Source organism: Drosophila kikkawai, chromosome 3R (genome assembly GCF_030179895.1).
Source record: "Drosophila kikkawai strain 14028-0561.14 chromosome 3R, DkikHiC1v2, whole genome shotgun sequence".
Classification (NCBI taxonomy): domain Eukaryota; kingdom Metazoa; phylum Arthropoda; class Insecta; order Diptera; family Drosophilidae; genus Drosophila; species Drosophila kikkawai.
This window is the reverse complement of record NC_091731.1, coordinates 31,668,875-31,683,891: the sequence shown is the minus strand read 5'-3', so window position 1 is coordinate 31,683,891 and position 15,017 is coordinate 31,668,875. Positions and strand designations below refer to the sequence as shown.

The 15,017-nt window shown below is 39.2% G+C and overlaps 1 protein-coding gene across 12 annotated transcripts in view; it reads left to right on the top strand.

Annotated features, from left to right (window-relative positions):
- Positions 1 to 15,017, top strand: part of RhoGAP100F (Rho GTPase activating protein at 100F) — a 44,330-nt gene that overhangs the window by 13,325 nt on the left and 15,988 nt on the right. For 4 of the 12 annotated variants that reach the window (XR_011445443.1, XM_041774571.2, XM_070287509.1 and 1 more), the window contains exon 3: positions 8,632 to 9,141. The exons of the other annotated variants lie outside the window; for them this stretch is intronic. Coding sequence is in view for 3 of the 4 variants with exons in the window: in XM_041774571.2 (XP_041630505.1) it covers positions 9,088 to 9,141 (54 nt within the window). In the remaining variant the exon portion in view is untranslated. The remainder of the gene's footprint in view (positions 1 to 8,631; positions 9,142 to 15,017) is intronic. 12 annotated transcript variants of the gene reach the window in all.

Here is a 15,017-nt window from a genome sequence, read left to right as displayed (position 1 = left end):
TCAGCAGGGCGGCCCATTAAAATGATGAGCGGGAATTAGCTCAGCCTTGTGGTAATGATAATGGGCTGCCCGTCGGCTGAGCCGGATTTAACCGAACTGAGCTGGGGCTTTGCCGTTGGCATTTAAGTGGCAAACGTAGAGCTGCGTATGACATATTTTTATATATTTTTTTTGGTCCACGAAAACATCAACAGCCCCGTGCTGGCGAGAGATGGAATGGAGGTCTCTATGCAATCTATGTTCGCTCGTATTGAGGGCACTCCACAGCAAAGGCAAACAAACACAGTTGCCAAAGAGAGTGCAGTGGCAGAAAATTTGGGTATATATTTTAAATTTAAATTTTGAGAATTTTATATATTCAAATTTCTTATTTTTTATTATTATTTTTAGGAAAAATCTGTACTATTTTATATTATTCATTATTAAATATCTGGGATGCCACAGATATTGTTTGGTACTTCGAAATGGAAATAATTTTTAATCAATTTTATTTCGAGTGCAAAAAAGGAGACCGGAGCAGCGAGTCATGGCAGTGGCAGAAATTGCAATGCCAAAACGAAATTAACCCCACAACAACCTTTCTACAGAAGGCAGCAGCAGCATCCGTGGAATGCCGCTATATCATCTGTGTGCCGCTATATATCTAAGTGTGCGTGTGCGTTTGAGTGTGTATGTTGCACTAAAAGCGGTTTATGCCACTCACATGTAAACTCGGTTGCCTGCGAGTCGCCTCCTCCAAGTGTTTGGCTGCGTCCAGCACCTGCACATACACCCACCACCACACACGATTGTTGTGTGGATAGGTCGTGGCTTTGCGTGTGTCCCACCACCTCACACCGCCTTAACACCCCCTCGTTAACCCATCCTTGTCCGCCCTGTTGGTTTGCTCAAATTTTCTGTTTGCTTTGCTGTGGATTTTCGTTACGTTTTCGACAGAAACCCCCCATTTTCCACCCCAAAGACTTTCCTTACTTTTTTTTTTTCGTACCTTTAACGTATTTTGCATTTGCTTGGCACAGATACCGAGGGGCTTTGGCGGGTTAAGGTTGGTGGGTGGGTTAACGTTTCTCTCTCTCTCTCTCTGTGTGAGAAAGTCTCTTCTACCTCAGCTCTCCCGTTGGGGGAAAAGCTTTTGTAGTAGAGAAATACGAACCATTTTCGTTTTTGTTGATTTTCCACCCCATCGTAACTTTATTTTTTAGTTTTTTTTTTGTATAATTCTTTGGCTTTTGCGCCTTGGCTGTGCTTCCTTAGAGTGGCCAGAGTTAAGCAAAAGTTTATGGCACACTTTTTTAGCTTAAAAAATTGTGTAGAAAACATGGGTAGTGGTTGTTGTGGTCAGAATTTAATGGGCAACTCTGATGAGGATAATGTAAAGATATCTGTAGTGCGGGGATTTTAGAAATTGGGTTAAGGAAAATATTTAATTTAATTGCAAGAATATTGTAAGTGTTAGCCTTATATATTTAATTGAATTTGATGATTTTCTTAATTAGTTATGATCAATTTTTGACTGCAAAAAGATCCCGAAGTTAGTTTTCTACGGGCATTTCCTGTACAAAATACTTTCTCTTGTTATATTTCGAGAGAACTCCGAAATTTATATTAATATTTAATATTCATATTATTTATAACTACCATTTATCTAAATGTCAAACTGTACTCTACCTTGCTGCTAACTCCCCCTGATAAAAATAAGATTTTATTGATTCATTAAAAAATGTTCTCTTGGCCATAAAATAATGTGCTTCGAGCGACTCACGTATGCGTGTGTCTTGACATTTAGTGTGCAATCCTCTCTCTCGGATAATGCAAGGACACTTATACTGCGGGCATTTGCAAACTTTGGGTATTATTAGACGAGACTTGAAAGGGCACAGACAGAGCGACCACAGGCAGGCAGGAAAATGACATCAATTAGCCGGGGCGAGAACTAAGCCAGGCCTTGGGCCGACACGTTAACAGGCAAAACACTCGGGGCGAAGACATGTACCAAAATTGTGCCAAGGCTTTTCACAGCCAGTTACATTTCAAATGTGATTGATGGGGGCGAAGCTCAAATCCGAGTGGGTGGAAAATCCAGGTGGGTGGCGGCTGCTTGCATACATAGTTGATGTGGCATTTTCACGCCAATTGCGATTAGTTGTTAACGCCGACTGCAATTAGTCTAGTGCCAAGGCAAATGGGAAATGCGAAGGCAAATGCCGGCGGCATTAATTGCCAATGAAGGCACTTAAAGGGCAATTTAACGTGGGGGTCCGAGGGGCTTACCTTTGAACTCGAATCGCTAAGCGGCTTACCTCTCACGCAAGAGCAGGCGAAACTTTTGCATAATTCACTCGAAGGCAGCAGCATCAAAGCCGCATCAAAATCCCAACTTGTACTCTCCGGTTGCCTTTGCCTTTTCCCGATTTTCCAGCATTTTTTTGCTGTTGCTATTATTTTATTTTATTTGTTTGTTGTTGGTCTGACCACTCTAACTTTGGCTTGAAGAGGCTTACCTGTACTTTGGACCTTTCCAGGAACTATATAAGTATTGCCGATAAACTTGACAAAGAGTTGATGGAAGGAATTTTATTTATTTATAATATTTGCCCAATAATATTAAAGGTTATACCTTAAACTGTGAGTCTGTATATTATGTAGACATTTTACTTATATTTAAAATATAACTAAAGGCTTTAAGAAAACTTGTAATCTCAATTTGATTTACCAAAACTACAAGCTTTTGGTCTATTATTACTACCAATTTCCTAAGCTGCAACTTCGACAAGACAAATAGGTCTGCCCAAAATGTTTCCTTTACCAACATTTCCCAATTGAAATCCCATTCCGTTGCAGGCAGCGCGCGAACTCAATTTGCTGCGCTTGACAAATTCCGATGACAAAGAATTTTTTTCCTCTCCGGAAGTTTGTTATTAGCCGCTCGCATCCGGCGGCCGACGCTGCGTGCGGACGGATAAATTCGATGACCCGGCCGGGACTACACTCTCTACACACTCTGCGAACACTCTTTGACTTGGCGCAACTTATCCGCGCAGGCGTCAACGTTGCGTATACGTAACGTGGCGTAGAGCAAACTCCATTGCGTATACGTAATGTGGTGTGTATTTTGAGAGGGGGTTTTCGGGTGGGCGATTCGGGGAGCTCGTGTTTGCCTAGTTGCGGTTGCATTGCCTGCTCCTTGGGAAACACTTTTCGCCTTGCATTCCATCTTGCATTTTGCATGTCGCCCAGCCTGACAGTTGATTGCCTGTCAGCGTTTGGTTGCCGTTGCAGAATGGCTGCATTGGTGGGTCAGAAGCGTCAGAGTCTCACCAAACTGACCCACATTAGTGTGTGGTGTGGTGTCGATATATGTTATGTACTTGTGTGTGTGTGTGTGTGGGTAAGAAGAGAGTGGATGGGTGATTGTGTGTGCCTTGCAGCTTTTATGAATGATGTGACCTGTGACCCACACACGAAGCAGAGAGAGAAAAATAAATTAAGGAATCAAGTTATTCATTCAGGATGGTTTAATTCTTTGAATATAAAAAAAGAATTTAGTTGTTTAAAGAAAATTTATGAAGCTTAAATTTCAGTTCAGATATATTTTATTGAAAACTTTTAACAAAATGAAATAAAACTGAACTGTTCTTAGTATTTATATATTGATAAAGTACAGATAATGGTGGAAAATATATAAAATTAGTATTAAACTCATTATGCTAACTAAGAGTATACTTTAAAGAATTATTATATTTAATAATAAATCATATAAAAGCCTGTTTTTTCTCTCTCTGCACACACACTATGCTACCACTGATAGTCCTTTATCTGCAATCCTTGCACTGTTTTTTTCTGCCTTTCTATAAATTGTAATGCGTTTTTAATGGCAATTCCTTATCTGTTTGTGTCATCGGCACTGGGTTATTAAAATTATTCATAATGTTGGCCTCCCAGTTTTCCCACTCTCTTGATTAACCGCTTTGTTTATTTTTTTTTTTGTGTTGATTCGAGCGGCTTGATAAACAAACATTTGCTGGCCATTGTTGTGCCGCCGTGCTACCGTTATCATTCATAATGTTTGTCTGTCATGGCAGCCGGCGGTCCCGGAACGTTTGTTTGAGTTGGGTCATGATTGGCATTTTTTTTTGTTGTTTTGCTGGCATTTCGTTTCATTTGCCCACCGACAAGTGGAGGAGTATTTTCCCTAAATAGTCATAGTCCAAGTCCAGAGCATATAAATGAATATATACATATATAATTGTTATCGATGTTGGGATTAGGGACACTCTCGTGTGGTGATTGGGTGTGGGAGTCAAGTGAAGGCTTAAGTGGTCCAATGGAAACGATTTGAGTGGGATTCACTTAGCCGGGGATGCCAGACCAAGATGCTGCTGTCTGTCCCTTACGAGGAAAAGCCCTTAACAGGATGATTGAGCATTGGCAGGGCATTGAAAACATAACGAAGCTCATCGAGGGAAAGCTTCTGTATCGATGTCCAAACAAGCTTTGTATCCTGATTGTCAGTTGGGACTTGGTTTAAGCCTCGAGTAAGTGAATCAAAATTAAATAAAGGAAAACATAAATAATTCGATGATTTCGTTTTTATTTGTCTCGAAGATTTATGTTTTTTGAGATTTTTTGATGTTCAATAAAAGGTATTTTAAACTAAGGAACATTCTTGATATTATATTAGAAATTACCTTTTTTCTTCTTTGCTTCATTTTTTTAGAGGATGTTTTAAGAAAATATATAAAATTTAATTTTATAAAAAAATCTTTATATTACATACTATAAATATTTTTAAATATTACAAATATGCTTTAAATATTCAAAAATATTTATAGAATTTAATATACAAATTAAGAAAAACTTTTCAAAATATTTCCAATTGTCCTGGCCATGTCTAATATCACCCTTTATCATCCTGTTTAACTTGTGCAATCAATTATGCCAAGCGAATGTCCTGGGCATTTTGGACAAGTTCAAGACCGCTCGGTTGAAAATCACATCTGGCAATGCCGGAACACCGACGTCCCCAGCAGACATCTCCTGCAGCTGCTTATGCTCCTGCTGCTCCTGCTGCCTTTGCTCCTCAGGACCCGCTGCTGGCATCCTGGCGCGCGTATCAAACACAATTCCCCAAATCCCGACTGCCAATTTTTTCGTGTTAAATAATTCAAATACATACACACACAGAGTGCTCGTCACGACGAAAGCCGAAGTTTTCCGAGTGGGAAAAGCTTTCGCTCCCGTTACACAAGAAAATGTTGCGGGAGAGATTTCATGATGTGTTTGTGTGTGTGTGCGTGAGAGTTTTCCTGTTTGCAAATGTATTTGCTCTAATTTCAAGAATGGAGATGTTTTTCGCCAGCAACTTCGGCCTGCTGCCGACTTTTCCGAGTGCCGGATATTCGGAGTTGGCTCGCCGGGCCCCAGCGCGCATTCAATACGCAAAGTTCAGTTGAGCGCGTCGGACGCTTTTTCTCGTGAAAATCGTGAACGTCCGTCGTTGATTAATGCCGTTGTAACAGCAGCGTCGTGCGTGCGTAGTAGTATACGATTATACATATATATATACACACACACACACATAGAGCAGTGTGTATATAGTGCGGCTGCAGAGCTCGTGGCGTGTAGTAAAACTCATTAAAAAGCAACTTATTCAATAGTATTTCACGCACGCGGCAGGGGACGGCGCTAGAAAAACGCGCGCGCTCAACGAGGGTCCCCAAAAAAAAAACCCAAAACGAAAACCAAAAATTCCAAGAAACGATTCCAAAAACGAAATCGTCATCATCATCATCGTCATCGCTGCGGGCGGACTCTAAAAATGATTGCAGAAAAGCAAACGAAACGCGACAATAAAACTTAAATGTCGCATGAAATTGCCTTGGCTCGATCAATAACAAAATAAAAAGCGAACTAGAAACGAAAACGTCAGTCAATTAAAACTGTCTTAGGGAACACATACATATTATATATTTTCAGACCCAAGAGCTAAGCTTAAACTAGGTAAATGGGAAGCTAATGAAATTGAAGTATTCTAAAAATCTCTTAATATAATTTTTGGAAAATTCTTTGAACAGTTTTAACTTAGATAAACTATGAAATCAATTTTTTGATTTTGTCTAAAAGAATGTTAAACAAAATTTGAAGTTATATGAAATTGTGAAAAATAGTGTTTTATTTTATTTTATTTTTCTTACATTTTTTTTCGGCCTAAAAATATACTTCTCCATAGATTTTTCTATGCCTTTTCATACTCTTCATTGTCTTTTTTGAAACATCCAAAAATTATTGCTTTGAAATATTAAGAGATTTCGCTGAATACAAAATGAATGCGCCAAAAATAGTCAACTCCAGTGCACGTGTCCTTCAGTGCGTCTCTCTGGGTGTGTGTATGTATTTGTGTTTGTGCGTGTGACAACCAAAATGTAATTTATTAGAGCCAGACAACGCTGCGTATACGCAACGAGCCACCAATCTCAACGCAATTTCTTCAACGACTTATTCATTTTTGTATGTGCTTACACATTTTTTTTTTTTTTGCTTTTTTTTTGGACTGTCCCATATACAGACAAAAAATTTTTTGTTGCTAAATGCGCGCGCTCACGCCCCCTTGCACACACACACACACACACACACACTGAAAGATACCCACACCCAGGCATTAAAACACCCCCAAACCATCCAAAAACCCACGCCAACACACTCACAAAGGGGGCAGACGAACACACTCACACATACACTCAAGGTTCAACAGCCCGACGATTGCCCCAAAAGGAGACAGCGAGAGAGAGAGATAGGAGAGAGAGGGACAGCGGGAGAGGGGGACACAAGACGGGAGACACAAGACACAGGCCCAAGGCAGCCATTATCTTCGACAACTCTAACCCACGTAGCTTGGGCCACATTGCGTATACGCCGCGTGGCCTCTGCTGCTTCTGCCGCTTTGCCAAAAACTCTCAGGCCATTCTCATGCGGGGGCTTCATCTTTCCGTCTGTAAAAGTGGCAAAATGTAATTTTTGGCATTTACTTGCCGCTGTTGGTCTTAGCACGTCTGCAGAATAAGACGCCCAGAAAAACTGGAGGCCACCCACAAAAACCCAGGCAGCCACCCACGCACCACGACTCCTCCGCACGGTTTATATTGCCAAAGCAGCCGCGCGGGAAATGTAACTAGAGCTCAAGGCATTGTTTATATCTACACAGTGGGGAAAAATAGGCAGCTAAATTCTGGGTTTTGGTATTTTAAATGTTATACTTTTGTTGTATTTATTAATAATTATTTTTGGATTTATATAAATATTTTTTAAACGAATTTAAAGTTATTGCCTTGACAAATTTTTATTTAGGTTTAATTTACATCCATTTTAAACATTTTCTTTTAGTGTAGCCTTTGTTAAAGCCTTTTCTTCATCCAGCCTCAGTGCAATATCAAAAAGGAGGGACCAGAAAATCAGCCAGAGACAGCTCAATTATTTTCCAAGAATCTGGCATACCAGTCTGGCTTGTCACAAAATTGATAATTAAAATGATAAAATGAATAAATTGAATTTTGTTCAATTCCTTTCTCTATGATATTCTATTTTATTTTCTTGTTTTTCATAACTGGAATGCTAATTATTTGTTTAAACCATAAATATAGATTAAGTTAGCCCGCATAAAGTATAGATTTTCTTTTTCAACCCTTTTTTATGTTTTCCTAAGCAATTTTTCTTCTTGGACGATAGTTTGTAAAAGCAATTTATTTAATTGTCAGCCATTTCTTGTTGGCTTTCGGATTATACTTGGATAATCCCAACACCTTTTTATTTCTTCTTATTTTTCTTGATAGTCTGTAATGGCTTTTAACACTCACCACCCACGCGGATATATTTCGTTTGCTTTTAAGTAAGGAAAACCCATTTTTCTTTTGCCAACTTTTTTTTACTTTGTTCTCCGCAAATTAGTAGAGTCCCGGCTTTTGTTGTTGGCTGTTCTGGTGGGTTGCCCCGTTTTTAATTTAGTATGCCTGAAATTAATGAAATTTTTGCACGGCCCGGCGAAATTATTTTCGCCGGTCTGTGTGGAAGGCGTAAAGTACTCGATGCCGTGGGCGGTTCCACTTACTCTTCATCTCCACGAAACACACACTTACTTTGCTGGCTCGCTGCCCAGTTTTGGGAGGCGAGGACTGGGCTTGTGTCCGGGCAGACCGCACTTAAAGCGCCATTTAAATCAATTGTGTAGAAATTTTGAAAACGTTTTGGCAAACGGCGAGAGATGGAGAGCCGCCAGCCGCTAGCCGCCATTCCCAATTTTGCCATCCGCCATTGGCAGTGAAGCGTGAAAGGCAAACATAAATATTTCGCTTGGCAACAAAAGGCAGAGGGAGAAAAGGAAATCACACAGACAAACACGCACTGTGTGCCACAAGGCATCTACACTGGGATTAAGTGGGGTCAAAAAGAGATAAACAATATCTTTGAAGAGAATATAGAAGATATATTACACACTAAAGAAGTTTTTAGTGAATATTGATCTGTATTTTGTATAAAATATTAAAATTTAAAAGGTGCACATTCAATTAGCCATTCAAGAACTTCCCTTCTGTTTTCTAATCTAAAAAAATCCCCCTAAATAAATATGTATTTCCTCAGTGTATCCGATACACAGGCACACTTATAGATACAGTTATCATGGCTCTTGTGTGCTTAGAAAATGGAAAGCGGATAAAACCCATAACCGAGCGAAACAAAACGAAATGAAATGATACAATTGGAACTAAGCCTTAGGACGTGTGCGGGAGCAACAAAATACGTATCAAATTATAACCTAAGTAAGCGTTACGAAACCACCGAACAAAGGAGCAAGGATAAAACATACAGCGAATTAAGTATATGAACCAAAATCAAATCAAATCGAATCGAAACGAAAACGTAAACGAAACTATCATTTAAATTAGAAAATTCAACATATCCTCGCGAGATAGTGCGTGTGTGACGTCGTGATACACACATATCCCTCTATATATATTTATACACGAATATATATAGGCATCTTTCAATATATAACCTTTCGACGCAAAAGCAAGCAAGTTGGCTGCAACAAAATTAATGTGCGATAGCGCCACCACAGGATGTTTCCTGACCAGAAGCAGCCATCGCAAGGTGAGTGTGGGTGTGAGTGTGTGGGCTTTGGTTTGGTTTATTTATTAATAGAGCATTAAGTAATATTGCCTGGCCCTGACATCGACATAACCGTTGCCATCGCTTAGATTTCCTTTGCAAATGCCGGCAAGCAAATCCAATGTACTCCCATAATGAGCTCACAATTTATGTGCCTCTTTCCCGGGCTTTCAACATCATCAAAGAGCTGTATATATGGGATTTGGGATTATAATCTAAATTCGAGACTGACGGCCCATTCATTTTCCATACAAAAGCGACTTTGTTTAAGCCTGAGCTGATTTAGTTACTAGAGTTAATAAAGACTTGACTTGCTGAGATATATTCTAAATTTTTAGGTAAACAGTAGAGTAATGAATATATAAAATAATAAAGATATGCTTAACACAAACTTAATATTGTAAAATTAATACAACAAAGGCTAAACATTATATCTAAAGAATTCTACACCTTAATACACACTTACCGGGGAATGATTGGCTTCAAAAGAGTTCATGAAACAGGAAACTCTACATAAAAACACCCTTTCAAAAGTTAATAAATTCTACAAACAGAAATTGAAATATGAAATGCAAATTTAAAAATTGAAGTACCCTCAAATACAAAGCTTTAAATAATGCCGAGAGTTGCCATCATCCAGAGCAATATTGAGTTAGAGCGGCTTCAAAGGAATATTTTTCTGCAATATCATGCTCGTGTGCGGTGTGTGTAGCTGCTGTTGTGCTGTTATGTGTGGAAAATGCCAGGAGAGGCGAACTCAACTACACCCACATCAATAATAGCGGGAGCCATAAAGCGCTGGAAATGTCATAAGTCTGCATAAAATACGCAAGTCCAAACGAATGCCACCCGCTCCTCCTCACGGCAGCCGAAAGCAAACGAATTTGCATGACATTTTCATATATATGTATATATATGTGTATACTTTTTGTGCACGAGTATATTTCACTTTAATATTTATGCCCAAGTATTGGTATGCATAAATATTGCCTTTTGCACGCTCCCCCAGTTGCGACTATTAGACGCTTAAGCTCCCCGAACTCAAACTCCATTCTCAATTTTTGTTTCAACCATAAACGGTTTGTTCCCCTTTTTATTTTTTGTTGTGTGCAATTTGTGCACATTTTATTTATTTTTTTTTAAATTATATATTGTTGTTGTTTTTACCCTGGAAAGCAAGCAATTTTTATTTACAGTTGCGGTTGAGAAAATAGAAGTGAAAAGTAAAAAAATAAAACATTTTCTTCCTTTTCTTATAAACTTTTAATTTATTTTTATGGAAATTAAAGAATATATATTTAAATCATAGAAAATAACATACATTTTATTTAAATAATACATATATTCTGTTTCTGTATGAAATGAAATTATTTATTCAATATTCATAGCCTTTGGCATAATTTTCATCATTGTTTTTTAATTATTGATTAGCAGTAAACGGTTTTAAATTCATTTTAATATTATTTTGCTGACCGCAGCTGTTTTGGTTATACAGTCATGCGGATGAATGAATAAATAAATATGCGTAAAACAAATAATAATGCATATTTCATGGCTACGCGTACCAGAGGCCAATGTACCATCTGCCAAACCGAATCAACTACTTTAAAACTGCGAAAAAAAAAACGAAGGCAATAAAAACACAGCATAATAAATAAGCAAACTTTGAACTTGTGTGTTGATAAAGTGAAACAAACTGGAGAGTTGGCCGGGGGCGGGCACAATCAGAGAACCCACTTAGACATATAATCGTTTTTTTGTTTATTTACACACGTACACACTCGCCGCAGATTGCAACTTTCAACTACTTTGGCCCGTCGGATCCGGAGGGTGCTTGAAATATTGAAATAAAATCCCATTAAGTATGCAGCCGCTGTGAGGGGACGATGGGTGCTAAAAATATTTGCATAGATAATGGCAGGCACGAAATTGTTTGCGCACTTCTTCCATTCGGCTGGGTAATTAAATTTTTTTTTCGGGAGTTTCAGGCACTTGAAAAATTTAAGGATACGTAGTTGGGGATTTTTTGTTCAGTAAAATGAAAGAACTTAAGTTGAAATATATTTTAAAATTGCATATTTTCCAAAGAATTAGAAATATTTCCAAAGGAAATCATAATATTCAAGCAAGATAATGCAATAAAATATTTTATAAAATATTTGGTAACCTTGTGGTCTGTTTTTGCAATTTGATTTTATCCTTTCGCACATTCGCATATTCACATTTCCTTAAAATTCTTTCTGTTAGGCAATTTCATGTTCATTTTTTGAGTGCAATTCGAACCTTTCAGGCTTCCCAGCTTCCCAGCTTCCAACTTTTTAGCTGAGAGAAAAAGCAATTGCAGTTCCCAGCAGCTTGGTGTCCTTGTGCTCGTGAGTGATGTGAGTGGCCGGAGCCAGTGAAAGGTTTGTCCTGCACTCTGCACACCGCCCACTCAGTCTTTGGGGCTTCTGTGCTTCGGCTGGGATATCTTCACGCTTCATCCTGTCACTCGACACTTTTGATTGGATGCGGAGGCATACGGCGTACGGACGACGTTGGGAGCTTATGGCCTTTGATGCCCTGATATCCCGATGTCCTGGCATCCTCTTGGCTCTGTCCGGATCTAATTGCATAATGCGATGCCTGGAATGCGTTTGACGCCATCTTGGCATTCTCAAACCCATTGTGTTTGCCAGCAAATTTGAATTTAATCAATAAATCACGTATACGCCGGGTGCGCCCATGAAAGTGCGGGCTCGAGCAGGCAACTTCTGCTCCTTGGCTGTCAGTAGCACCGCCACAATGCGGCTTGTGTCACCAGCGTTGTCGTCGTGGTTGTTGCTTTGTTGTTTGCCTTAATTTGCGGTTATCTCGACTGGCACCAGCAAAGGCACCCCTCCCTCCCTATTTTACCATTCCCATCCAATCCAAAGCCATCCAATCTGATTCAAGTCAAGCCACAGCTCCAGCTTGCTTTCCTGCTTACATTCCTGTTCAGGACACCAGCTCTGGTACAGGGCACACGCGATATGAACACTGATGGAAGATAAGGATTTTAAATATTGAATTTGTGCTGAAAATACTCTGTAAAAGCTTCAAGTTAATTTATTAAGTAGGTGCTGGATATATTGAAGAACAAAGATGAATATTTATGCAAACATATCTGGGATCTCTTCCCTTTTAATATAAAATTATAATATTTATTTTCTAAAGTATTAGAAACCTTATAATATTTAACTCATTTAAGTTGTTTAATCCTGATTATTATATTCCCTTTTCCTTTATTTCCAATCCTAAACCCTTTACTGATTCCCCACCAACAATCGATCCCTGTTCCTGGTTGCCTGTTCCCTGGGTCTCTGGTCTTGTGCCACATATTTTGACATTAGCGCAGCTGCAACTGACAACTATTATTAACATGGGCGAGCGAGAGAATGAGAATGTTGTGCATTTGGCATTTAATTGTAATCGTTGTCAGTGAATTGGGTAAATTCCAGAGGAGAGAGCCGGGTCGGGTGACGTGTAATTGGCTTCACCAAGCCTTCCGCCCAGGGAATTTCACTGGGCATTTAAATTTATAATTATTTGGCCTTTGTTTGTGGTTCAGGTGGAATTTGGTTTTGGTATCGTTTCGGTTCGCTTGGGTTTGGTCCGGTTTGCATTGTTTCCATTATTTCCTGGAATAGTTTAGCCCAAGGAAATGCCTTTCTGTTTGTATGTGGCGAACGTTATGAATGCCAAATGAATGGCCAAATGCCCTGGAGGAGAAACAATGGAAGCCTTCGGATACACGTGCCAAATGGCATACAATTTATTTTGTTAACCAAAATGTTATGCTGTATTCACCATATACTTGCTACTTTATATTTCCCCCTAAAATTCCTTCCTTTTAAGTGGTTAAGTTGGGCAGCACGATTCAAAACCATGGCCGAGACAAATTTATCAAAAGCTTGGGCTGGCATTCCCTGAATAGCGATGAGTAATTTGATCAGTTTGAGCACCATTAGACAAATAACATGACTTGCTACTATTCCGGGAATTATTAATTACACGACCATGGCGATACAGAATCAATTTCATCAATTCCAAATGTCCATAGCTAGGCGCTGCTAAGTCAAAGCAATTATTCTCATTTTTGTTTGGCCAATCTGAGAATGAGCAGCGTCCCAAGGCATTTAGACAAAAGGCAAAAGGATTTTTGGGGTCGTCGGTTCAGCAACATCATGCTAAATCACACGCTACGCCGCTACAATCAATCAATGCGTTGATCAATCAATCAAAAGGACTCACTCAGGGCGGGGGAGGACAGCTGGCAGACGGACGGGTGGCAAGTCAGCCGCGGTGGAGGAGGCCAGCTTGAAATCGAACTGAGGCTCAGTCATTACAATTATGGCTAGTCAATTATTAACCAGGCCCGGGGAAATGACGCACTTTCACCGCATTTGAGGTAGCACAACCTGCCGAAAAGTGATTAGACCTGGCTAATGCCTACGGTTTTTGGGGGACTTACACTAAGGGAAATAAAATTGTGGAATTACCAAAAACACTACACTACTTTCTAGGGATTTCTACTCAAAAAATCTACATTTATATTGAGTTTTAAAACAGATTTATAAAAGAATTTCTATTTACACTTCTTTACTATTAAATAAATCTATTAAAATACCTTTAAGAAGCCGTGTAAATTGTCATACAACTTGTATAATCGGTTAATAACTATAGTTCAGTTTGAAATATTTCTGCCTTGGCCAGCAGCAGTTACTGATAGTTAATGGCGTCTGCTCTGACATAATTACAATTTTAGTCAATTTCCGTTCCTCGGGTGTTTAGTTTTTATTTGGCTGCCAAAAGCACTAAAAACGATTTTATTGATTTGTGTTGTCACGCAACTTCCTCTAATGGCTTCCTCTGCCTGCTCCTTATTCCTTGACCCCGCCTGTATTTCCTTTTTTTTTCTCTCTTCAGTTCTGCTTTCCCAAATTAGTTTTTCCTCCCAAGTCACAAGAAGAATCATCCATAATTAAAAAAGCTTGCCAAAGTCAATCCTCAATATGTGTGATGTCTTGAGGATTTTCAATTAGTTGTCGTCACCACCCTGCGGGCATGGCATGGGGGATCTGGGCGGGATTGGGCTTCCAGTAGGCTTCCACTGCTTAGTCAGCGGCAAGAACATAATGAAGTCGAAATGAGTTTAAACAGAGAGGGTTCAGAGTGGGGGGAATCCTCCCTCGTCTGGCCTGAGTCACATGTGCGCCAGACTTTGACTTTGCCTAAAGACGCTTAATGTAAACCCGCCCTGGTAATTTGCATTCACTTGAACCCTCTCGCCCCCCATGGCAATTTCCAGGTCCCCCTATCTTATTGGATTTGCCGGTTAATAAACTATGCACTTACTAATTAAGTACGCGACTCGCTGTAAATAACTTATGTCGGCAAAGTGAGTGGAAAACGCCCTCAGCCATGCAGCTGAAAATTTAGCAAGAAAAGAAAACTAGTTATAATGGAAGGGGAAGGCTAGTTTCCACGGTTAGGAGCTTGTAATACTCTGAAAGAAATGTTAATTCTGTTTTATTCTCTTGTAACATGACCTTATTATGTTTACGAAAAAATGAATACATTTTCTATGTTGCTTGAGACTGCAGTCAGTTGCTCTCAGTAACTTTGTTAGAAGATCAAGGTTGTATATATTTTAAATTTGAATTATTCTTGGTTAAAGGTTACATTTATTTTTACTTTCAATGCCTGACTTTTGACAGATAATAACTTTAGCTATAAACCCATCATCAAACTAAAGATACCCTTATGCAAGGGCATCGTGCCATTTCTGGGAAAAACGAATGAATAATTGAATTTTAATACTTTCGTGTGACAAAGAG